This window comes from Diabrotica virgifera, chromosome 4 (assembly GCF_917563875.1).
Source record: "Diabrotica virgifera virgifera chromosome 4, PGI_DIABVI_V3a".
Taxonomy (NCBI): Eukaryota; Metazoa; Arthropoda; class Insecta; order Coleoptera; family Chrysomelidae; genus Diabrotica; species Diabrotica virgifera.
In genome coordinates this window covers 240,397,489-240,424,534 of record NC_065446.1, presented here as the reverse complement: position 1 = coordinate 240,424,534, position 27,046 = coordinate 240,397,489, and the positions used below count along the sequence as shown (strand labels likewise).

Genomic DNA, 27,046 nt, shown 5'->3' with positions numbered 1-27,046 from the left:
ATGAAATTTATTTAAAATTTTAGGTGAGGGAATATTGTCAAAATCGCAATTTTACCATAAAAATAAAAAAAGTGAAATCACGTTTTTTTGTGTTTAATTCGCTACAACTCTGGTCTATTTTAATATTTTTTTCTAAGGCTTGTACACTATATATGTTGCTCACTTTTTTGAAGACAACGGTATCTCTTTTATTCTTTTAGTCTTATTCTAGCAAAAGTTATGAATTTTTTAAAGTACAAGGCGCAAATTCGTGAATTGCAAAGTTTAATCGCAAAGTTGCAAAATGACAAAAGTGGCAAAATTTAACATTTATCATTTTAGTCACGTTTACATTAAAACATAGAGTACAAAAAGTTTTCTGGAAAGTTTTAGTTACAAATGTTTAATAGAAAAAAATGGTGCATTTTTTTATATAGACGTTAATCCCCAAAATAACGCTTATTTTTCGAGATACTGACCATGGGCGGTGAATGGCTAATATTGGTCTTATTTTATGTTTTAGATGGTGCTGACAATGAAAAAGAGGTTTATTTTGAATTCCATGTGAGGAAATATTGCAATTTTAACCTAAAAATGAATAAAAAGTGAAGTCACGAATTTTTACGTTTAACTCGCTACAACTCTGTTCCATTTTAATATTTTTTTCTAAAATTTCTACCGCATATATCTCTCACCTTTGTGAAGACTATGAAAGCAACTGTAGTCTTTCAGTATTTTCTTCATAAAAGTTATGAATTTTTAAATATCAAAGGTGCAGATTCGTGAATTGCAAAGTTGAATCGCAAAAATTAAGAGAAAAAATTTAAAATTGATCTATTTGTTTACGTTTATGTTAAACCATAGAGTTCAACGAAGTTTTATTTGCAGTTTTAGGTCTAGATGTGTTATAGAAAAAATATAGTGCGACTTTTAATTTTAAGAAAAACGTGGTTTAATATTTTTTTATTCTTAGGGCAAAATTGCGATTTTGGCAATGTTCTCCCACCTAAAATTCAAAATAAACTTATTTTCGTTTTCAGCACCATCAAAAACATAAAGTACGACCAAAATTAGCCAATCACCACCAATGATCAGTATCTCGAAAAATTAGCGTTATTTTGGGGATTTATAACGTAGATGTTAAAAGTTGCACCATTTGTTTTCTATACAACATTTTGATCCAAATCTTTCCAGAAAACTTCTTTGTGCTCATGTTTTATTTTTGAATTTGATTTAAAATCTATATTTCAAAATTTGTCAGTGAAATTTTGCGATTAAACTTTGCAATTCACCAATCTGCACCTTGTACTTTAAAAGATTCATAACTTTTATTAGAATAAGACTAAAAGCTTAAAGCAGGAACCATTGTTTTCAAAAAAGTGGACGATATAATACTGTACAAACTTTAGAAAAAAATATTAAAACGGACCAGAGCTGTAGCGAGCTAAACGCAAAAACGTGATTTCATTTTTTTTTTATTTTTAGGGTACAATTGCAATTTTGACAATATTTCCCCACCTAGAATTTAAAGTAAATTTTATTTTCGTTTTCATCACGGTCAAAAACATAATCTAAGACCAAAATTAGCCATTTACCACCCATGGTCAGTATCTCGAAAAATAAGCGTTAAATTGGGGATTTCTAATGTCGACATTAAAAGTTGCACTATTTTTTTTCTATAAAAATTTTGATCTAAAACTTACCAGAAAACTTCTTTGTACTCTTTATTTTAACATAAATGTGATTAAGAAGCTAAATTTTAAACTTCGTCACATAACTTTTGCGATTAAACTTTGCAATGCACAAATCCGCACCTTTTCCTTTGAAAAATTCATAACCTTTATCAGGATAAGAGTAAAAGCTTGAAACAGGTACCGTTGTCTTTATAAAGGTTAGAGCTATATACTGTAAATTCAGGAAAAAATATTAAAATGGAACAGAGTTGTAGCAAGGTAAACGCAAAAAACGTGATTTTATTTTTTTTTATTTTTGGGGTAAAATTGCGATTTTGACAATGTTCCCCCACATGAAATTCAAAATAAACTTCATTTTCGTTTTCAGTACCATCAAAAACAGTATGTCTAAAATTGGCCATTTACCTCTCCGTGGTCAGTATCTCGAGAAATAAGCGTTTTTTGGGGGTGTTCCGCTCGTCTACAAGGCGTTATGGGAATGGAAACCAAGAGAAGACAAGACAAACGTATCGGTCGACCCCCGACAATATTTAAGACGGCTAAATAAAAACTAGATGAGAGCGGCGCAAAATAAACGAGGTTCGAAATACTAGGAAGTAGCCTATGTTCAGCAGCGGACTTTTGAGGCTGGATGATAATTGAGAAAGGAACTAGACCAGTGGGATGGAGGAATCACTATAGGAGACAGAAAAATTATTAAAAAGCTGAAAACCCCGTCCATGTTGCACAGAATTGTAGCCAATTGAGACAGCAAGCAATATTTAAAAGGTAACCACGCCCTAGTCGCACTCTTCATAGACTTTAAACAGGCATTCGACAGAATGAAAAGAAAATAAGTATTTAAAGCACTCATTAGCTAAAAATTAGCAAGAAAATGACTAAAATAATAAAAATAACATTAGATAAAATAGAAAACAAAGTCAAGGTACATAACAGCCTAACCGAAAAATTTGAAGTCAGAGAAGGAGTGCGACAAGGGGGCCCATTGTCATCGCTGTTGTTCAATATATTAGAAAAAAACCTACAAGAGGTACACATAAACAGGCCTCGTATATTCCAAGAAACGCCAGTGCCTAGCATTTGCAGACGATATTGTGATCATAGCCAGAAGTAAAATAGAATTAAGAGAGACAGTGAGAAGATTAAAAGAAAAGGAAAATAGCAAGGGCTTGTATCTTAATGAAAGGAAAACCAAATATATGGAATGGACAGACGAACCGTTCATTAATGGACAGTACCAAATGCTGACTACATCAAAGAATCAAATCTACAAATTTGAAAAATATCAAGAAATTTGAATACCTGGGAGCGAAATTCTCGTGTGAACCTGGTGACAGTGAGGAGATACCAAAAAGAGTTATGGCTGGAAATTGCAGTCTGTATGTCTTAAATAAAGTGCTGAGAAGTACTCACATATCTAGAAGTGCCAGAATCAGGATCTACAAAACCGTAATCAGACCTATGCGAGTGAAACATGGACACTAACAGCAGAAGAACAGTTGAAACTTCGGATATGGAAACGAAAAGTGTTGAGAAAAATATACGGCGGAAAATCCATAAATGGCATATGGACACGCAGAACAAACTAAGAATTAAAAGAACTACACAAAGAGCATAACATAATAACAATTATAAAGACACACATATTAAAATGGATGGGACACTTGCAGAGAATGCCTCAAAACAGTATACCAAAGTAGCTCCTAACTAGTGCAATTCGCGGTGTGCAAGTACTTGGAGGGTATACGAGAAACGATCGTGCGCGAATAGCGGAGAAATATTGCAACTTTCTTAAATAATTCATATTGTCAATTGAAATTGTCACATTGACGTACATTTCATACCTACTGTCATTGAAGAAGAAAAATTATATATTGCTCCACAATATTGATACGATAATATGCAATTATTATATAAAGGTAAATTTAATTAATTTTATTTTGCTTGCAGTACTGCATTTTAATAACTAATTTTATTTACTACATACAATTGTTTACTTTTTAATAACATAACCTGAATCTTACTTTACTTTAAAATGTTATGTGTATCCTGTATTACTATATGGATGTGAAACCTGGATCATGAAGGTTAACATGATGAACAAATTAGAAGCCTTTGAGATGTGGTCGTATCGTAGAATACTCAGAATATCTTGGGTTCAACGCATTTCAAACAGAGAAGTCTTAAACAGAGTAGGTCAAGGCGAAGGTGACTTAATGAAGATGATAAAAAAGAGAAAACTTGAATATCTGGGGCATATAATGAGAGGTAGAAGATACAGGATGCTGCAGTTAATACTCAATGGAAAGATCGACGGAAAAAGAGGAATTGGTCGAAAGAAATATTCATGGCTCCGAAACCTTCGTCAATGGACTGGCTTATCGGCAGATCAATTGTTACATGCCGCACAAGATCGAGAACGATATCGGCAAATTGTTATGGAAGCTACCCACGCCTAAAAATTTGGGCACGGTACTTAAAGAAGAAGAGAATCTTACTTTGTCTTCTTATTATTTTTTTTGACTATCGCCTTGACAATTATCCAGTAACCAGGACTAATATAATTGGCCAATATAATTAAAAGTGCGAAGAAAGTTGCTTAGCGTAGAGACCAGGTGTCGCTTTACCGAACTTGCACGGTCCCAATAGGAGGAAAGAGGAGAATAGGAAGATCAAGGACAAGGTGGAAAGTGGAAGTGCAGGAAGATATAAGAAGATTAAAAGGTACCAACTGGGAAAGAACAGCAAGGAACAGAAACGAATGGAGAAGAATAGTCAACCAGGCCGTGAGCCGCCTAGACCTGTAGTGCTAATGTATTATTATTATCAACCAAGCCCTAACCAGGGCTCAAGGAATGAGGAGGACGCCTGCGAATTTGATAGCTGGGAATTCTAAGAGTGAAAACATGCCTCAGATAAATGGATGAGCGCGGTGTACGTCACGATCACGGTCGCTACATCGATATCAAAACAAACCTTCATTTTCTTATGAGATCGCACATTGCGATGTGTCACCCGTTCACCCTCGCGACCTTGCATCGCGGTTTACAGCGATTTCGATGCCAAAACAGGATACGGAAAGTATCTTCGGTATGTTCTGCCCGTCATCGATGTTAACCTCGACCGCGATCGCGACCTACACCGCGCTCATCCAAGTATCTTCGGCATGTTTTTACCCTAAGACGGTGTAGTTGATTGTGTATTAGCAGCGCTGCATTTATCACATTACCACTTTAATACATTAACACACCATTGGTTCATTGATTTGTTACAAACTCCACGAACAACTTGTATTCTATGTAGGTTACACCTAGCTTACAAAGCCGTCTGGTTTAATTGTGTGGTCCTCTATCAGACTAGAATTTCTAATGTTTGGGCTCCATTCGTCCACCCAGTGTTCGTCAGTAATGAAATCAAAGAGTTTTAGTTTAGAGTTTTAATATTCGAATATCTGGATCTTAGTTTTAACTCTTAACTGTCTTTGGCATAGTTCAGTCACAGTATAAAGAGGGACAGTAGAACCACTCTCCGAAAAATTGGAAGTAAAATCTGTAGTCGCGCATGGCGACCGCGCAATGTTCTTAGTCGCTTTTGCCCCACTCTCGCATTGCTAGTCGCATAGAAACGTACGGATTTTAACAGGGAAAACCCGCATCCACCACTGGTGAATTACTAATTGCGTACTGCCGGTATTACTTCTTGAGATCAAAGCGCCGACAGAGGAGTGGTTTTACTGTGGAACCTCTATATACTGTGGTTCAGTGACGTCTGTATTTATGGGAAGTGCTGCGTTTTGTTGGCATTTTTGATCTTGAATTTTGATTGTAGCTACGCTAGTCGTCTTGTTGTAGGTGGAGCGATGTTGCTCAGAACTGGAAGCAATTGTGTTGGTGTGGACTTCATAGTGTAGACTTATTATAATAAAAGTATGATACGAGTAACAGAAATGAACATAATAAGTTTTAGCAGGCAAACTTTTCGGATTGTGACAAACCTATACTGTGGTCAAACAGCAAGAGCAAAAATTGGCAACGAACTTACTGAAAGTATGGAGATGAAAAGAGGTGCCCGGCAGAGGTGTATCTTATCCCCACTCCTATTCAATATTTATTCCGAGGAAATATTTAAAAAATGTATGGAAAATGCAAATGAGGGCATAAAAATAAACGGTGAATTAACCAACAATATAAGGTATGCCGATGATACAGTGATCCTTGCTAGTAGCATAGATGAATTACAACAGGCAATGGAAAGGGTTAATTCAGTTAGTGATGAATACGGACTCAGCTTCAACTTCAAGAAGACAAAATGGATGCTGATAACCAAAAAGCAACAATCTGCTCGACAGTTACGGATAAACAACATACTAATTGACTATGTAGAATCTTATGTATACCTTGGCACCAACGTAAATGCAAAATGGGAACAGGGCACAGAAATTAATAACCCGGTCTATATAGACATTTCTAATAACAAAAATTGCCGGAGAGCCAAATTTTGGTGGAGAGCTAGGGTATACCATAACAAATAAAGTATTAAAAGTCCCCATCGATCCCATGTGTGCAACAAAAGTTATTCGGGGTCAAAGTCAAAATTTGAGATTTTTTGGATTTTCTTCGAAAACGGTCAGTTTTATCAAAAAAGAACCTTAAACCAAAGTTGTAGATCTTAAAATTCTCTACAAAAATAGTCCTTACTATTTTTTCCCTAAGAGTTGCTATTCCTGAGATATCGCGTTCTAAGAGTCACATTATACATGATATGCACACGTTTCCACACCACCTGCGAGGTAGTGTACTCGGCGCGTTTTTTTTTACCTTGGTTTCCCCTGTCCCTGTAGGCCTACTCCACTGACTGTTTTGAGAATTTTAGGATGTATGTATATACACCGTTCTTAGGCGTCAACGCCCTTCGGTAGGGATCTATGGGGGAGTATCACAGAGCCGCAAGCCCTTATCCCTTGCCGTACTGCTCCCTCATAGGTCGATCAGATGCCCGCATATTCCACCGATGTTGTAGGAAGACATGATAGTTGTACTTGTTTCTTGCTTCGCGTATTTTTTACAAAAGTTAAGTATCGGTATTTATCAAGACAACTAATTTTTTTTGGAGCTCCATAAACCGCAAGAAGAAAGCGAATTCCTTCAGTAATTATTGTTTTCGGTGTGGAATCAAGTTCTGTAAAAACTTTACAGCAGTCAGTCAAATCTTTTTTTTTCGAATAATTTAAGTACTGACGTTTTGCCCCTTCTGTGCATTGCTGACGTAGTGTCGCAGCCGGTTATCGCATGTAAAAATAAAATGTACTTTTGGCATTTGGGATAAGCCGAAAAACTTTTCGAAGAATATATCTCTGTTCGCTGTTGAGCCCTTCCAGGTTTCAGAAAATAAATAACTTTATCTACTGGAGTCCTTGCAGTAAGCAGTACTAACAAATCAACATCTTCACCAAATACAATTGTGTTGGTTGCCTTAAATTTTTCAATTGCTGTCTCAATTATGGTAGGACGTCTGCGTCATTTTTAGCTTGTTTCACTTCAATATTCGCAGCTGTTAATTTGTCAGTTAACATGGAAATGAAACGAGATTTATTATTGATGTTAGCGAAAAACTATTGTTGATTCGCTGGAACTGTTATATCTTCATCAAAGATAATCTCGGAACCCGATGATGTTTTTGTAGTTCGACGACGTTGTTCTGCAGCTTTAATATTCTTTGTCGAGTCACTGTAGCCGTCAAATACAACTGTCACTGTAAGCCCGTAATGTCTGCTAAATGATAGATGCTTGTAATAAGCGTTTTATATTCACTTGAACTGAACCTTTAGCACTAAAAGAAACAGATAATATGAACAAAACCTACGGACAATACTGTAGTCATTGTTTACAATAGACAATCTGTTCTTTTTTAAACAATGGTATAGCCAAATGTTTTTCAAGGCCATGTGGGTAGAGGAAATTCAGTTTGGGACTGATTATCTTTTGAAGAAATATTTTCGGAATAGTATAATATATAAAAGAGATACTTGTCTTAAGTGCCCCATTATGCATATACGTGGCTTATATGTATAATGTATAAAGTAACTTTTAAAATTGCCATATCTCAGGAATGGTAACTCTTAGGACAAAAATTGTAAGGACTATTTTTTTAGAGAATGTTAAGATCTACAACTTTGGTTTGATGTTTTTTTTTTTGATAAAACTTACCGTTTTCGAGAAAAATCCAAAAAATCTCAAATTTTGACCTTTGACCCCGAATAACTTTTATTACACACATGGGAACGATGGGGACTTTTAAAACTTTATTTGTTATGGTAAACTCTAGTTCTCCACCAAAATTTGGCTCTCAGGCAATTTTTGTTATTTGCCAACTATTTTGATGTCTAAGTTGACCGGAATATAAGGTGAGAATAGAAAAAGCATTTAACAATATGAAAAAGCTCCTCATATGACGCTGACGAAGAATCTAGAAGCATTCGAAATGTGGGTGTACCGACGGATTCTTCGTATATCCTGGACCGAATCTGTCACCAACATACAGGTAATCCACAGAATCGGAAAAGACACAGAAATCGTGAGCACAATTAAACAAAAAAAACTTGAATATCTAGGCCACTTGCATATCTAGGAGGAAATACGACAGTAAGCGAGGGCCAGGCAAGAGAAGACACTCGTGGCTCCAAAATCTGCGGAAGTGGTTCGGGGTCACATCAATCAAACTATTCAGAAGTGCCGCAAGCAAGATCAGAATTGCCATGTTAATAGCCAACGTTCACAACGGACAGAGCACTTGAAGAAGAAGAAAGCAAACTTAAGGGGGACCACATATGAAACAAACACATAAGAGTGCAGTCCGGTAATATAGTAAGGTAAGAAGAATGGACTTGAATGGAAGACATTTTCTCTTATTTTGTTTAAATACATTTTTTTTAGAAAAATCAGTGATAATTACAAACGAAGATGACAGTAATTTTTTCACGCTACACGTATTTTCGCTTCTCGTTTGCCATGTTGCCATTGTTCGCTTTGGAACATACTTATTTCTGTGTTCAAAACATTTATTGTAGGTATGTGGGCCGGCGTGTTACGATCACTTGCTATTTTTGTGAAATAAAAAATCGGCTACGTAGAAACGCAGTTTGTTATGAACGCGCGATGATTGGAAATAAAAATAATAAGGAAAATATTTAGAGTTGGTAATTTTAATTGTTTCCCCACACGTGCAGATGTGAATCGCCATTATTCCAGGCTGTAGCTTCGCAACCGTTAGGTAAATTATTTAGATTCGATTTTATTGCACAAACTTACTCAAAAAGAGGCCCGTATAATAAATCCACAGTGTACCAGGCGGTAACAGAGATGCAGAGACGTAAATTGCGACGTATACGCATGCCTGGTTGATTACGAGAAGGCGTTTGATCGAGTACAACACGTCAAGATGATGCAAATACTAAAAGAATCAGGAATTAACAACCAAGATCTGAAAATAATTAGAAACCTTTACTGGAATCAGACTGCAAACCTCAGAGTTGACGGTGAACTCACCGAATATGTCAAAATCATGCGTGGAGTGAGGCAAGGCTGCATTTTGTCCCCCCTAATTTTCAATCTTTACTCTGAAAGAATATTTATCGAAGCTTTGCACGAAACTGAAAAAGGTATTTTACTAAACGGGTACCGGCTAAATAATATCAGGTATGCAGATGACACCATAGTATTTGCGGACAACCTAAAAGACCTACAAGTCCTCATGGACAAAATCACGTATTACAGTCAACAATATGAACTCAATATAAACGTAAAGAAAATAAAGCTTAAGATCGTCAGCAAGAAAAAGGTAACAGAGGGTCAACTCTATATCAACCACACCTCTGTAGAAAGAGTGAGGTACTACAACTACCTCGGCACCATAATAAATGAAGAATGGACCAACAACCAAGAAATAAGAGCGCGCATCGGAAAAGCTAGATCAATCTTCAACCGTACGGGGGCGTTTTTCAAGAGGCACAACCTTTCTCTTGGTATAAAAGTAAGAATGCTGATAGACGGAGAGGCAGCGCTGAAAAATCTCTTTGAATTTACTAAAGCTAGATTTTTCACAGTTGATTACTGTGAGTGTGTAGAGAAACATACTGCGGTCGGTCAAGCGAAACGTAGAACAGGGGTTACTGAGAGGGTATCAAAGTTGCTTTCCTACGAAGATAATTATTTCCATTTACTAAGGCTGAAAATCAGTACACACGTTCTAAATTAAATATAAATAAAAGTTATTATAGTCGGTCAGCTGTATGACGGGACAGAGCTGGTCGGTAGGCCTCAATAGTCGATTGAGGAAATGAAGCATTTTGGCTCGCAATTTTTTCATCCAGCATGGATTTACTTGATATTTTCACAGAAGGTAGGGAATAGTCCAAGGATCATTTTATATATCAAGCCGCTATCATACGCTAAAACCTTGGGGTGGTTGCCACCCCATCTCGGGGGTGGGAATTTTTTATTACATTTTAACCATGTAATTCGATGGAAATAGTGATTCTAAGAAAAAAATATTTTTTACATTTTCTTCGTAAAACTAATATTTTTCGAGTTATTCGCGCTTTAAAATAACAGTTTTTCGACGAAAAAATCGACTTTTTTAGAGGGTTTTTTGAGAATACCTCGAAAAATATTCTATACATTTTTGGCGACAAAAAGTTACTTCAGAAATCATTTTGTAGGATTTTTAAAGAGCTATAAGACTGTGTAAATTAAATTCCGTAAGGTCTCTTAGTTTTTAATTGGGGCGGGTTTAAAGGGCTCGAATAAGGGGGTGTTTGCTGGTAAATAGAGGTTTAAACAGCTATAACTGGCTAACTGTTTACTGTAATGAAAATCTATGCAAAGGGTAATTTTAGTCATTAAAAAAGCTACAAGTTAGTAATTTTTTATTCTTTTCGTATCTTCAGTATTTTCGGAGATATTTTGAAGTAAAAGGTGAAAATACCAAATTGCAAAAAATCAATTTTTGTTTAAACTCCAATTTTTCCAAACTAGGCATTTTAAATAGGTCAAACTCCTTGAGTGTATTGATAATATAAATATAAGGAACTACAGAAAGGTGAAGACAAATTTTGAATTAGGAAGGTAGTTAGGGGGTTGTTTTCACTGATTTTTTCGTAGAGAGAAGCAGGTACCGACATTTTTTGATTATAAGTCGCTTAATTTTCATGCTAGAAACTTTTTATTATTTTTTTTTAAAGGTCTAATTGTATACTTGAAAAAAGATTATTTAAGTTTTCCTCGAAAAATGTAAATTTTTCCCATTATTTGGCTTTGAATATTTCAAATTATGCATTTGAAATCAAATTATTTATGAAATTATCAGAAAAAACCTAACCTTTAACATGCCGTATCTCGGTTTATATTGGTCTTAAAGATATTATAGGAAAAGAATTTGATATTTGTTACTAAAAGATACAATTTCGATATCTACAGTTTTTTTTATTAAATGCATATTTTTCGAGGTATTCTCAAAAAAACGTCTAAAAAAGTCGATTTTTTCGTCGAAAAACTGTTATTTTAAAGCGCGAATAACTCGAAAAATATTAGTTTTACGAAGAAAATGTAAAAATATTTTTTTCTTAGAATCACATTTTCCATCGAATTACATGGTTAAAATGTAATAAAAAATTGCCACCCCTGAGATGGGATGGCAACCACCCCAAGGTTTTAGCGTATGATAGCGGCTTGATATATAAAATGATCCTTGGACTATTCCCTACCTTCTGTGAATATATCAAGTAAATCCATGCTGGACGAAAAAATTGCGAGCTAAAATGCTTCATTTCCTCAATCGACTATTGGGGCCGACCGACCAGCTCTGTCCCGTCATACAGCTGACCGACTATAATAACTTTTATTTATATTTAATTTAGAACGTGTGTACTGATTTTCAGCCTTAGTAAATGGAAATAATTACCTTCGTAGGAAAGCAACTTTGATACCCTCTCAGTAACCCCTGTTCTACGTTTCGCTTGACCGACCGCAGTATGTTTCTCTACACACTCACAGTAATCAACTGTGAAAAATCTAGCTTTAGTAAATTCAAATAGATTTTTCAGCGCTGCCTCTTGGTCTATGAGATGTTACGTCTTCTCTGTACTTTTTTATGGTGTTGAATCATGGACCTTGAACGAGGATATGTGCCGAAAATTGGAAGCATTTGAGATGTGGCTATATTGGAGAATTCTTAAAATCCCATGGACTGATCGGGTCACACATGAGGAGGCTCTTAGAAGAATGGGGAAGAACCGAGAAGTACTAACCACCATCAAATCTCTAAAGTTGGAATACTTTGGACACATTATGCGAAATGAATCCAGATATGCCCTCCTACAAGCCATCCTCCAAGGAAAAATATTTGGAAAACGAGGTCCAGGAAGAAGAAGAACATCCTGGTTAAAGAACCTCAGAACCTGGTTCCTCAGAACACAACATCTGTGCAGCTTTTCCGCGTTGCTGCAGATAAAGTGAAGATTGCCATGATGATCGCCAACATTCGTCACGGATAGGCACATCAAGAAGAAGAACCAGGAGGTAACGTGGTCGAAAAATTGTTTGCATAATTTTTTTAAACAAATTCACAAAAATAATTTTTTCACTTCGAACAATTTTTTTTTGACCAGGTGAATCATTCTGAGCCAAAAAAGTCTTGTGTGATTTTTCTCTAAAATTGATTGTTGTCGAGTTATACGCGACATTGTTTCGAGTTATACGCGTTTTTTGCGTTTAAAAATTGAAAAACGCGAAAATAGCCATTTTCAAGTCTTAATAGCTCGATTAAAAATTATTATTATGAAAGTCTTAAGAAGTGACCAAATCAAAGTTTAAAGTCCCCCCTAAAAGATCCTGCAGAAATTTGTGTCATTTTTGTATTGCCAAGCAGTTATTTTTAATTATTACCAATGAGCGCTAAGCGCGTATTAGGCGGCCGTCAATGGTGAGTGCGAAAGAGATGCACCATTCCGGCCGTCCAATGGTGAATCTCACTCGCACTTACATTTACGGCCGCCTCAATACGCTCTTAGCGCTTATTGTTAATAACTAAAAATAACAGCTTAGTAATAAGATAATGACAAACATATCTTCAGGTTTCAAACTTTGATTTGGTCACTTTCTGACTTACATAATAATGGTCATTTTCGCATTTTTCAAATTTTAAATCGCATTTAACTCGACAATCCTTAATTTTAGAGAAAAATCAGAAGAGACCTTTTTTGCTCCGAATGACCCAAATGATCTAAAAAAAATTTGTCCAAAGTAAAAAATTGCTTTTGTGCTTTTGTGAATTTGTTTAAAAAAATTGTCTAAACAATTTTTCGACTACGGTACCGCCTGGCACACTGCAGATTTGTTATAAGCAGGACCTCTTTTTGAGTAAGTTTGTGCAAAAAAGTCGAATAAAAATAATTTACCTAACGGGGGCGACGTTACAACCTGGACTACACGGCTAAGACTACGGGCTAACACCGAAAATAAACTGTTGGATAAATTCATGAAATAACGTCAAGATCAAATTGAACGGGTTTAAAGAAAATTCATGAGTTCACGAATTAATTCATGAAAAAATTCGCAGAATAGAACGCGTCTTATTTTCGTCAGTTTATTGACGTGAATTCAATGTTATCAAGCTATGTCGTCTCGGAAAAGCTAGGGTTGAGGTTTATTACTTTGTTTATTTGTGGTTTTTTTCTTGTTGTTTAGCCACACGTCGCGCATCGATGTTTTATTTTATAAACTTGTTTATATTCGGATACAATTCAAACCTAAATTACCTTAAGTCATTTTAAATAACAGTAACAAGCTAACTTCTTCTTCTTCTTCTTCTTCTTCTTCTTTTTCTTCTTCTTCTTCTTCTTCTTCTTCTTCTTCTTCTTCTTCTTTTTCTTCTTCTTCTTCTTCTTCTTCTTCTTCTTCTTCTTTGTCTATTCTACTAGTAATTTAAATTACCTACCTTTAACTTTTTTCTTGTTCATGTTCTTCAACGCCTTTTCTCCCCTTTCCCTTCCTTTTCTTGTCTACACTTCTCCTTCAGCTCTTCCTTTTCTTGCCTTCGCTTTTCCTTCAGCTTTTCCTCTTGTTTACGCTTCTCCTTCATATCCAAACGTTTTTCCTTTTCCTCTTCCATGTTTAAAAACCGTGCAGAGGGTCAGGACGTATTAATTTCTTTATAAAATTCAGAAGAGAAAGAGAAATTTCTCTTCCTAGAAAATTTTGAAGGTCACCCGTTTATGTCTTTTCAAGTTAGGTTGTTCTTTATTAGTAATGAACTCGGCAATTTGCGGCAGGTTGTTATTCGAAAGATAGTTAGACTCAAAGTGTGATTTTCGTCTAATAGACGGGGTGTTAGTGTTTGTGTCTAAATCGTCATTACACTTAATGTACCCCAGTTCGTTAAAAAACATCAAATAAGGGAATAAAAACTATGAGGAAATTCTTTTGAAATGGTTTGATGAGGTAGAAGACGTCATAAGCGAAGTGCAATCAATTTGTGATTAAAATGTTGCCACTGACTACCATTTCTACACTGTACTAACAACTATAGTACCTGTCAGTTTTTTTTTGTTTTAACATTTTTTAAAAACCTTTTTATTTTTATGTTTCTACTCTTTGTTTAACTCGATTATAAATTTTGTTTACGATTCTTGAATTTGTTTAATTTTTATCACACTTCAGGAGTAAAAAGGCACTCAAGTAATCCTTATATTCTTGTTATAATGTTTTTTATTTTAATAAATACAGAAAAACTAGATTAATTACTGTGTTTTTTAGATAATCAATACTTTCCGTAAGTCATCAAGATATTTTTTTGCATTAAAATATTTAACAAAAACAAAAATTACCACTAAAATGTTAAACCAGTCTGTCAGGCGGTTAGTTAGTGTTTACGTCATTGATTTAAGATGTTAGTACTTAAGGTTTAAGGTACTAGTACACTTTAGAAGACCAAAAATAAGCTTTTTTTCAAGATTTTTTTTCTGAGAACCTTTATTAAATATGAACATAAAACTTTTTACATATTAATATCTAACTCTTAGAGAATACAAAAAAATATATCTTTTTTAATTTATGCACATACTCTAATATTGTAGAGGGCGCTAAACTCGAGGCCTCGAAAAAAAGTAGTTCCGATGGCGGACAGTTAATCTCAGGATTGGGATCTCTGAAACAAAAAAATCGTACAGCATTTGAAAAAGGAAGGTTTCTTGTGTGACAATTTACCACCGTTAGTAAAAAATTCCGCAAAAAAAATTTTACGAAAATTTGAAAAAAATTTGTGAAAAAATCGCCCGTTTTTCTTCAGTTTTTCATGGTTAAAAAATATTTATTTCTTATATTTTGCTCAAATTGCGGTAAATTGTCACGTAAGAAACCTTTCTTTTTCAAATGCCGTACGATTTTTTTGTTTCAGATATCCCAATCCTGAGATTAACTGATCGTCATCATTTTTCGAGACCTCGACTTTTGCGCCCTCTTCAATATTAGTGTACGTGCATAAATGAAAAAAGATATATTATTTTTACTATTTAAAAGTTAGATATTAATATGTAAAATGTTTTATGTACATTTTTAATAAAGGTTCTAAGAAAAAAATTCTTGAAAAAAATTATTATTTTTGGTCTTCTAAAGTGTACTAGTACCTTAAGTATTTTATAATTTTCAAAGCTATTTCGTTGTGGCATACCTTTAAAATTTTTAACATTTTTAAACACTTGTTACTACCTATTTACTTTTTTCAAGTATCAAATATTTCGTTATTGTTACAGAAACTCCTGAGGAGCTATGCCTGCAGGTAAAGAAAGTGATAGTGATACGGGGACGGTAAAAAGAACGACTTTCAGGCCACCATGGGTGAAGGAAGGTCCCAATCCTTTGCCGACTCCAGCAACACCATGGACTCTCAAATCTTCACCAAGGAAGGAGAGCGTTACAGAGACCACAGAAAAACAGGAGTATAATCCATTGGGTAAGTTGTGTTTAATTAATGGAGAAATAAGCTCAATGAGTATATGTTATTGGTACCCTAGTTTTTCTAATTTCGTGTTTTGCCTTTATATACAGGGTGAGGCAAATAAAGGGTCTATTAGAAATATCTCGAGAACTAAAGGCAACAGAATCATGAAAATTGGAATAAAGGGGTTTTGAAGGATGATCTATTAAATAAAAATATTTTCATCTCTTTGCAACTTCCGGTTATACCGGAAGTTGATTATAACTTCGTTTTTTTAAAAGGGACACCCTGTATATTTTCACATTTTTGGATTCTCTTCGATGTCTTCTTTCTTAAAATATGAGATTTTGTAATATTATACAGGGTATTTTAAAAGATAATTAAGTTTTTTTTATTAATTTCCTAACAAAATTAACACCCTGTAGAATTGTAGTAGTTTGATATCTAAAACTCTACTTACGTTCAAATAATTTTTAATATACTCTACTATTGTTAAGAATCATTAGTATAGCTAAATTTTTAATTTTAGTATACAGGGTTGGTCGAAACTCGGAATGAGTATTTTCTGAGTTTTCTGAAATGGAACACCCTGTATTTTAGTATTGCAATGAAATGATATTTTATGGTACTTTTTTATTTCTAAGACATTCCCTATACCTAACTGCTTTAATTTGTGCTTAATTGTTAATCGCACCAACAATCTTAACTACGTAGGTATTTTGATAGCTAAACCATTATTGGTAATTTTAAGGACCAGTCTGGATTAATATGTATTTATTTCTGAAAAATGATTTGGGATTGAGTATTTTCACGGCCAACCTAATAAAATTTTACGTATTTTCTGTTGCAATTAATGTTTAGCTTGAATCACCAATAACTCACAAATTAAAGCAGTTAGGTACCTATAGGGAATGCTTAAGAAATAAAAAAGTACCATAAAATATCGATTCATTACAACACAAAAATACAGGGTGTTCCATTTAAGAAAACTCAGAAAATACTCATTCCGAGTTTCGACCAACCCTGTATACTAAAATTAAAAATTTAGCTATACTAATGATTCTTAACAATAGTAGAGTATATTAAAAATCATTTGAACGTAAGTAGAGTTTTAGATGTCAAACTACTACAATTCTACAGGGTGTGAATGTTGCTATGAAATTAATAAAAAAACTAATTATCTTTTAAAATACCCTGTATAATATTACAAAAACCTCATATTTTAAGAAAGAAGACAATGAAGAAAATCCAAAAATGTAAAAATATACAGGGTATCCCATTTAAAAAACGAAGTTATAAGCAACTTCCGGTATAACCGGAAGTTGCAAAGAGATGAAAATATTTTCATTTAATAGATCATCCTTCAAAACCCCTTCATTCCAATTTTCATGATTCTGTTGCCTTTAGTTCTCGAGATATTTCTAATAGGCCAGTTATCTGCCTCACCCTATATAGATAAGGGATTTAGCACTAAAACACTGTAATACATCGATTTTTAAATACAGCCCCTAGAGATATGCAACTTTTTGCATTGTGTTCAGGATGACCTCAGGAAAAAAGTCTACAATATACAAATTTGTGGAGATTCAAAATTGCATTTTAAAGTGCATAACATGCATCCAAAAGTGCATAAATATGTCAAAATCAGTATATCAGGCCAGATTTTGTTATTCAGAGGGCTTTTGGGGTCACTGAACACGAACACAAAGAGGAATAAAAAAATACAACAATACAGTGGAACCCCGATAAGTCGGCCCCCGATAACCCGGAACTCCGGCTAACCCGGACCGATTTTTATCAGACAAACATTTCAACAATAAAAATGTATTGCTGTTACAAAATCTCGTGAACCTAATTCATTCATTTGGTGACGTCAATATACGAACGAAACGATTGAATCCGACATTACTGAAAATATCAGGGTGCAGATGGGACCCTGTCGCGCAATTCGCAGCAAATAAAATAGTCGTATGTTTTTGGCTTCATTTTATTTCGGTTATACATACATACGCATTTTCAAGGTTCACGAGGTTTTGTACCAACTCTATGTAATATAATATTTGAGAGATAATGGGTATTTGTGTAATTTGAACTACATATACCATAGTAAAAATTACTCATGGCACACCACATTCATTGTCGTGTTATCGAAAACAACAGGCACCTGTATTATCCTTTATTTATTTGAAACTTTCTTAGCATTGTTTAGAAAAGACTATTAAAACTCTTTTTTTAACAATGGTCTTAGTCATCACTGTTATTAAATAACATAACATCAGAGACGGTATTGTGTGTAGTAAAGCCGTAGTGTTCGCTTCCGTTCTAAATCGTTCGTAAATCTATTCAGATTTTGTGTGCGTGTCGTTTGTATATAAGGGCAACAAAACGTAAAAATGTTGTAGTGACAATGGAAAAGAAACTAGAAGCATTAAGTAGAATTGATAAAGGTGAATCTTGCAGCATTATATGGTGTCGGTACATCTACAGTATCGGATTGGAAGAAAAATAGAACTAAAATCGAAGAATTTTTTTTTCAAAATGATAACAAAAGACAGTTTGGACAATCGGTGCAAAGCTAATAAAGCTAAGAATAAGACTCTTGATGACGCTTTGTATGTGTGGTTGTGTGTGGAATGCGAACGTGGTTTACCAGTGTCTGTGTGACAATTATAACGGAGTTTATCTGTAAGCATACCATATTTTATTAATTTTTACCATTATCTCCGGCTAACCCGGATTTTCGATAACCCGGATCGGCCGCGGTCCCGATTAATCCGAGTTAACGGGGTTCCACTGTACTTGAGTACAAAGACAAGAGAGTTTGACCAGTGCATACTCCCAATTCTCACATACGCATGCCAAACATAGACCTTGACCAAAGCAAACATTGATAAAATAATGAAGACACAAAGAGCGATGGAGAGAACGATGTTAGGAGTAAAATTAAAAGATAAAAAGCAAATCAACTGAATAAGAAATAAAACAAAAGTCAAAAACGCAGGACGACACATAGCTAGGCTAAAATGGAGTTTCGCATGTTATAACGTCAGACACAGACAAAACGGACAATAGGTGGAATATTGTTCTGAAGCTATTTCTTTGTGGCATTCATGTAATTTACTATTCTAATTGGGAAATAAGCCACAATTTAACTTGAAAAATGATTTTATTGACGTTTCGACTCCTACTTCGGAGGTCGTTATCAAAATACAAAATATTAATAAATTAAAATCAACAACATTTTGTCTAATTTAATAATATTTTGTATTTAGATAACGACGTCCAAAGTGGAAGTCAAAACGTCAATAAAATCATTTTTAAAGTTGGATTGTGACTTAATTCCCAATTAGAATAGTAAATAGGTGGAATACCACCATACAACAAGGAATACCAAGGACAGGAAAGAGAGCAAGACGACCCCAGTTAAGAGATTGGGAGATGACACTAGAAAGATAGGAGGAACACACTTGAAATAGAAATCACAAAACAGAAGCAAATGGAGGAAACTTCTTCTTCTACGGCACTACAGACCAAATTGAGCCTTGGTCTCCTTTATTTTTTGCCTCCACACTTGCATGTCTGTGGTTGCTCTTCTCCATACACGGACTCCTAAAATGGCTTGTGCGTCGCTGTTTAATGTGTCTTCCCAGCGCTTTCTTGGCTTTCCAACCGGTCTCTCTCCCAGCATTCTAGCATTCAGTGCTCTTTTTGGTAGCCGATCTTCTCCCATTCTTATCACATGTCCGGCCCATTGCAATCTTTGTATTCTAATGAAGTCTGACAGGGGTGCTTCCTTATAAAGTTGATAAAGTTCGTTGTTGTATCGACTTCTGAAGATTCCGTTTTCCCTCACAGGTCCTAGTATTCTCCTCAGTACTTTCCTTTCGAATGTGTCGAGTTTGTTTTTGGATGTTTCTTTCAGGACCCAGGCTTCACTGCCATAGCATGTTATTGGTCGAATTAAAGTTTTATAGATTTTCACCTTTGTATTTAGGTGGACACTTTTAGACCGAAATATATGGGAAAGGGCAAAATAAGATCTGTTTGCCTGCGTTATTCTCTTCTGTATTTCTCCATTTTCTGATCCGTCGGCAGACATTTCCAAACCTAGCATTTTTGTTTGTGATTTTAACTCTGCGTATGTTTCCTGTGCTCCTGTTGATGTTCTACTCATAATATTAATACCATCGGCATAGTTGAACCGTTCGGTTGGTCAGTAGGTTTCCTCGTCCAGTTTGCAATTGCCTAACCGCATACTCCAGAGCCAGGTTAAACAATGTTGGGGCCAGCCCATCTCCCTGCTTTAGTCCCTGCGAAATTTTGAAAAAATCTGTCCGGTGGTTTTGTATTCGTACACATACCTGAGTTTCATCCATTGTGGCTTTAATGAGTCTTATTAGCCTTTAGCCCATCTCCCTGCTTTAGTCCCTGCGAAATTTTGAAAAAATCTGTCCGGTGGTTTTGTATTCGTACACATACCTGAGTTTCATCCATTGTGGCTTTAATGAGTCTTATTAGCTTGTGTGGTATTGTCAATTCAGTCAATGTATAGTATAGTGTGGAATCCATATAAATGGAGGAAACTGAGCGAAGCTTATGTTCAATATTGAACGAATTAAAGGGCAAAAGAAGAAGAAAGATAAGAAAGAAGAACACAGTTACGCAATCAGAACCGACCTCCGATGCACCTGGTGCCCAGGGTTACTGCTAAGGCACTTTATATGAAGTTTCGAGGGTTTTTGGCACTAAATTGATGCAAATAGATTACTCGGGGGATTTTGGGATTGCTGAACACGAATACGTCATCAGTACCGAACCCCGGAGCACCTGGTGCCCAGGGTGACTGATATGCACGTCATTTTCTGAAATTTCGAGTTTTAGTTTTAAGTAGCTTTTCAAGTAAGTTACTAATATTAATAAACGCATATACTTAATACATTGCGGTCTAAATGGTGTTAGCGTTATAGCTCTTTCCTTCTTCGTTGCCTCTAATCAAGACATTTTGACATCAAAAGAAATTGAGTGAGTCACTAAAACATGTTAACTAGTTTCGTAAATAGCCCAGGTATCATTAATATAAGCCAAAGGTGTACGCCATCGGAAAAAATAAAGTAATTTGGCAAAAACAAGTGAAGTGCTTGATTTGTCATCAACCCACTTTCATTTTAATTAAATCAGTGGCGTAACAATTATTGATTAAGCTTGTTTTACCAGTGGTAGTTATTCGTAGTGGAATAAAACATTTTCGAAATTGATCTTCTTTGTCTAATAAGTCAGTTAGCTCGGAGTTTTGTGGATTTTGTCGAAACCTAGAAATTATATTCTTTTATTTTCATTAAATCAGTGGAGTAACAATTACTTATTAAAAGTGTTTTTCGGTTAGAGGCAGTTATTCGTAGGGGGAAAAGAAACTTTCATTTTCTTTGTGTAATAAGTCAGTATTACTTTGAGCTCTGTGAACATTTTATCGAAATCTAGAAAAATAATAACAAACCTTGATCATATAACGTCACTTGCAGTCCATTGAGAGATTAAGTAGCTCAGTGGGCTGTTGTCGATCTCAAGCCCGGGTACAAGAGGAGGGTTGGAACAGTGGGTTAGCATCTCATTTTTCGTAAAAACTACATACGCTAAATATATTTATGAATCTAGATGGAGATACGGTACGACAAAGAATCAGAAAAACATTCCGGGGCTGAGAACCAAAGAAATAGAAGTATTTGAAGAAGTAAAGAATAATAATATAAACTCCTGGACAAAATTAACACACCACTCATATTTTTCTCAATAATCTTTATTTAATTGATAATTTGACTGTACGACAAGTTGCCTATGGACCTTGTTTGACAGTGACAGTTGTTATGTAAGCTAATAATAGTCTTGTTTTAACAATAATTTGTATTAAACTTCGTTTAAGACTAAAAGTTAGTTAAACTTTTCATAAAAAGTGCCGAGTAAAGCAAAGTGTTTGTGAGAAACAAGGTTTTTATTGTGATATTTTTCATCACATGCATGTTTGGAAGTTCATTTGCACAAAAATCAAATAAAAAAATGAACCGCCAAAGAAATTTGTCAATAGAGGAGGCAGTGCGAGCATCGACTCGCCTAGATGAAGGATATTCAATGCGATACGTTGCAGGTTGTTAGGAAGACATCATTCCAGCATCAGTCGCAAGGTGAGGCGATATAATGAAACAGGGTCGTACCATCGAAGACCAGGACAAGGGCGAAAACGTTGCACTAATCAAATTGATGATCGTTTTTTGAGACAACGTGCTCTCAGAGATAGGAGTCACCAGCAATTTGCTAAAAAATGAAATAGCAGATGTTCGAAATGTCGCGATATCGTCTCGAACAGTTAGAAGACGTTTACATGAAGCAGAATTGAGCAACAGGAAACCGGCCAAAAAACCCTTGCTTACCAGAAACCACAGGGTTCAGAGATTGAATTTGGCAAGACTGCATCAAAATTGGACCATCGATGATTGGAAACGAGCTTTTTTCTCCGATGAGACTAGAGTAAGCCTAAAAGCTCCAGATGGTCGTGAGCGTGTCTGGCGAAGGCGAGGAGAAAGGTTTGCCAGCTGCAATATCTCTCCAAAGTACCTTTTGGTGGTGGCTCTAAAATGTTTTGTGTGTGGGGGGAGGAATTTGTTTTGAAGCTCGTACGGAGTTGGTCCCCATACGTACGATGTCTATGAATGCCCATTATTACTTAGATAACATAATTGTCGAACATGTAATGCCTTTTGCTCGGCTTCTTGGACCTAATTTTTATTCATGCAAGACATTGCTCGTCCTCATGTGGCTGGACAGGCTATTGGCTACCTAAATGATGTTGATATTCCATTATTAGAGTGGCCACCTAACAGTCCGGACATGAATCCTATAGAGCATCTATGGGACTATCTCAAAAAAAATATTCGAAGTCGTAGACCCCCTATTGCCAATCACAACCAACTCATTGAGGCCGTTATTGAAGAATGGGAGAATATTCCGCAAGCTTTTGTTGAACATTTGATATCAAGCATGCCTCGACGCATAAATGCAGTCATAATAAGTAGAGGAGGGCCTACACGGTATTAGTGTTGGCCCAGATGCATTTTATTGTGTTACTTTACTGATTTTTTTCTTTTTGCAATTTGGAGTTATGCTAGCTTATTTACGCATTTCCGGCAAAAACAAATTTTTAAAGAAACAATAAGGCAAATTAAGGCCATGATAAAGTCATGTTGGACTTATTTGTAGGTGTTTATTATTATTTCAATGTAACTTAGTTTTATTTTGTGTTCATATTGTAAATATTTAGATTAACTAAAGTGGTGCGTTAATTTTGTCCAGGAGTTTAGATCTATGATCTCTCAAAAACAAAGGAAAAGGGAAAAGGAAATGAAGCTAGAGGAGAATATATTGTGTTGTTATATGCACCGCCAGCATGTTGTGATCCTTAGGTCTTTAGTTTGGGACCCTAATAAAATAAACTGCATATAGACTTCAACTGATTAAAATGATATATGAATGCCCCGGCATGAACCGTAATCAATATAATAATCAATTGAGTGTTTTTCATACTTTCTATTTAAGTGTAACTATTTATCGGAATAGTCGTGTCTTTTGCAATGCTATATCGCCCAACGCGTGTTTATTTAACATTGCTCAATATGTGTTTATTTACTGGTGAATGTCAATGCCTCAATTGTCAATGGTCTCTCTATGATTCAATCAAGTTCAATCTCATTCCAGAATAATTAATCTCAACACAATATCCATTTCTATAATGCTGTATGGATATATTGGTGAATATTGCCCAATATTAGGGTGGATTCTATTGAGTGGCCGACCTTGTACACCAAATTTGTTGAAAGACTGTCGATTATTTTATAAAATTTATAGGCTATTGATTATATTCAAAAGAAGATAGCTAAAAGGAACTACAACATTAACGGGGTTTTATTATTTATTATGGTCAATGGACATCTATATATGAAAAAACCGCGGAGTGCTACTGGGTGCGTTTTTGAGAAATGGGTGAATTAGTCCCTGGGCACAGGTTACATTAGGGCGAGTTCTATGCACTTTTGGTACAAACATGTCTACATAAAAATTGTTTCTGGTTAAATTTTCTATCTAAATATCACTTTTTAAAGTCAATGATACTTTTTTTTACAAAAATATATTCAAAAGAAAAAGCACAAAGACACCCAAAAGAAAGAAATTTTGTTTTTTGTCCCATAACTTTTGTCCACGAGGATATAGGTATAGCCATTGCTTTACAGAAAAAAAACCCACATATTTCTTCTCTAAAATGTTGTTTAGTAGAGGTAATTAGGATTTATAGTTTTCGAAATATGATTTTTCAAACTTCGCCACTCACAGCAATTTTAGGCAATTTTCCTTGTTATTTCGCAAATATTGTTCTGTAACTTTTTTCTACGTAACTTTAGGTATATGCAATGGTACACGTAATAGGAATAGAAATCAATTACCTTTAAAATGGTTTACTGTATAACGTTGTACGACTTTTTTTTAAAGAGATTATGTTTTTTCAAAATTTTAACGATTTTTTCTAATATAATATAAAAACAAAATAATAATATTCTATAATATATTATATATTATATAATATTATATTATATATTATATATTATATAATACCTAATATAAAAAAATTATTTTTTACATTTTTTAGGAATACTTTTGAAATTTCTGACCTTTTTTTTTCTTGTATATGAATATATTACATATTGCTCAATAAAGAGGGCTTACTTTCTGTTCTTTGAAATGGTGTATCATCTATATTTAAATATGTAATGGAAACTGGAAACCGAGTGATTCTTTGAAATTTTTTTACCTGTATTATATAAATTTTTTCTTTTAAAAAAATTACATAAACATTAATCTTAGAAAACATCACTTTAGTTAAAATTATTTAAACGTTGAAATTTAAAAAATTTTCAAAATCAAAGTCCATCTCTTTGTTAGCATTAGCTTCAATATCTTCCTCTGATACCTCAGTTATCTTAGAGTTCCCACAATTAGTACCCATGCACATGCACCCTTTGCAGAATATTGAACAACTAATTCCTATCTTCCTACAACCGCAGTTTTTTGTACATCCTTTGGTATTTTTTAATAAATGTTTTTTAATAAAAAAAATAGCATGTAAATGGTATAAAAATACCATTTACATGCTATTTTTTCAAGCAAAGCTTGTGGTGCAGGAGCTTTGACAGTAAATATTGGATTTAATCCATATTTTGAAGTTTGCCCGGCCGAGTCAAGTGGATCCTAAGTATTACCTATAAAAAATAAGGTTCAATCATAACACATAATCACATAAAAAAGTTATAATGAGGAATTTAAAAAATAATCCTAAAATCAAAAATCGTTGCAAGTACTTATTACATTTTGAAAAAGCATATCTTATTCAAAAATAATCATAGAATTTTTTATAATACACCATTTTAAAGTAAATAGAATAAGCTTTGGTCTTTATTATATAATATATACCTAAATGAAGAAAAAAAGGTATAATGGGAAATTTAAAAAATAATCGTAAAAAATATAAAAACTCGTTAAAAGTATAAAGTCTTGAAAAAGATAACCTCTTTAAAAGAAGTCGTACAACATTATACAGTAGACCATTTTAAAGGTAATTGATTTCTATTCCTCTTACATGTACCATTGCATATGCCTAAAGTTACGTAGAACAAAGTGACAGAACAATATTTGCGAAATAACAAGGAAAATTTCCCAAAATTGCTGTGAGTGTCGAACTTTGAAAAATCATATTTCGAAAACTGTAAATGCTAATGACCTCTACTAAACATAATTTTAAAGACAAAATATGTAAGTTTTTTTTCTGTGAAGCAATGTCTATACCTATATCCCCGTGGACAAAAGTTATGGGACAAAAAACAAAATTTCTTTCTTTTGGGTTTCTTTGTGCTTTTTATTTTGAATATATTTTTGTACTAAAAAGTATCTTGGACTTTAAAAAGTTATATTTAGATAGGAAATTTAACCAGGAACAATTTTTATGTAGAAGTATTTGTACCAAAAGTGCATAGAACTCACCCTAATGTAACCTGTGCCCAGGGACTAATTCACCCATTTCTCAAAAACGCACCCCTTTAAATGGTAGCACTCCGCGGTTTTTTCACATATAGAGATTCATTGACCATATGAAATAATAAAACCCCGTTAACGTTGTAGTTCCTTTCTATAATACTTAATCAATAGCCTATTAATATAATTCATATTATTATTTATGATAATCGTATGTGTAATCATTGTAATTGGTTGCAAATTTTTATTTTTTTACACTTATTGTAAATGTGCAAATGATCCTAGTTATTGAGACACGTTAATATAAATAAAAAAACAAGGGTATCGATAAAAAATAATACAATTCTGAAAGTTATATATAAAACAGATATATTGCTTGCTTCTAGAAATATAGTTATAGATAATTAATATTTTAGTAAATCCATCGCTTCTACATTACATCATACATTAAACAAATCAACACTTTGCAAACATTTTTTAGCCGAAGTTCAATTGAAACCTACCAAAGTGAACAAAAAACCGCCACCGCCAGAAGAAAACGGGGAGGAAGGGGTGGTTAGAAAACATAAATTACTAGGTAAGGTATAACCATGGAGAGGTTTATGGTGACAGTCAGTTTTTCAACAATTTTTATAATTTTTTATATTTTTGACTTATATTTTTGAATTATATAGCATATTTATAATTTTTTTTAAACAAATTACTGTTTTTATTGGGAAGAAGCCACAATTTTCGTTAAATATAAGTTTATTTTGACGTTTCGATTTCCACTTCGGAAATAATTCTCAAAGTACAAAACATTTTATACAGGATGATTGATTAGTGGGGAAAATCTCAATAGATCCGCTATAGTAATAGATAGCAATAAAAGTTAATAACAAAAATTTTAATTGATGGATTCGACCGTTACTTGATAATATTGAGTTCACAATAGAAACAGAACAGAATAATTCTATAAACTTTCTAGATGTAACGATTACCAGACTACACAACAAACATGAGTTCTCCGTATATCATAAACCTACCCATACTGACACAACTATACACAATTCATCATCCCATCCTACACAACACAAATTAGCAGCCTACCATAGCATGATACATAGACTGACAGAAATTCCTATGACAAAAAATAACTTCGAGACAGAACTAAATATCATTAGACAAATAGCAGTAAACAATGGCTATAACGAACAAACAGTTAACAACATTTTAAACCAAAAACTCCATAAGAAAGCCTTGAAATTAGTGAATCCACCACCACAGAAAGAACCCAGTACCTTCTGCTCTCTCACATATACTGGCAAAATAACAAC

At 34.3% G+C, this 27,046-nt stretch overlaps 1 protein-coding gene across 7 annotated transcripts in view; it reads left to right on the top strand.

Moving 5' to 3' along the window:
• The window catches only part of LOC114327244 (DNA ligase 1-like), a 143,351-nt gene that overhangs the window by 29,676 nt on the left and 86,629 nt on the right, over positions 1–27,046 (top strand). For 5 of the 7 annotated variants that reach the window (XM_028275789.2, XM_050648828.1, XM_050648827.1 and 2 more), the window contains exons 2-3: positions 15,478–15,677; positions 26,212–26,307. In XM_028275789.2, the coding sequence (XP_028131590.2) occupies positions 15,494–15,677; positions 26,212–26,307 (280 nt within the window). In that variant the 5' untranslated portion in view covers positions 15,478–15,493. The remainder of the gene's footprint in view (positions 1–15,477; positions 15,678–26,211; positions 26,308–27,046) is intronic. The other 2 variants (XM_028275813.2, XM_028275804.2) reach the window with 1 other exon arrangement.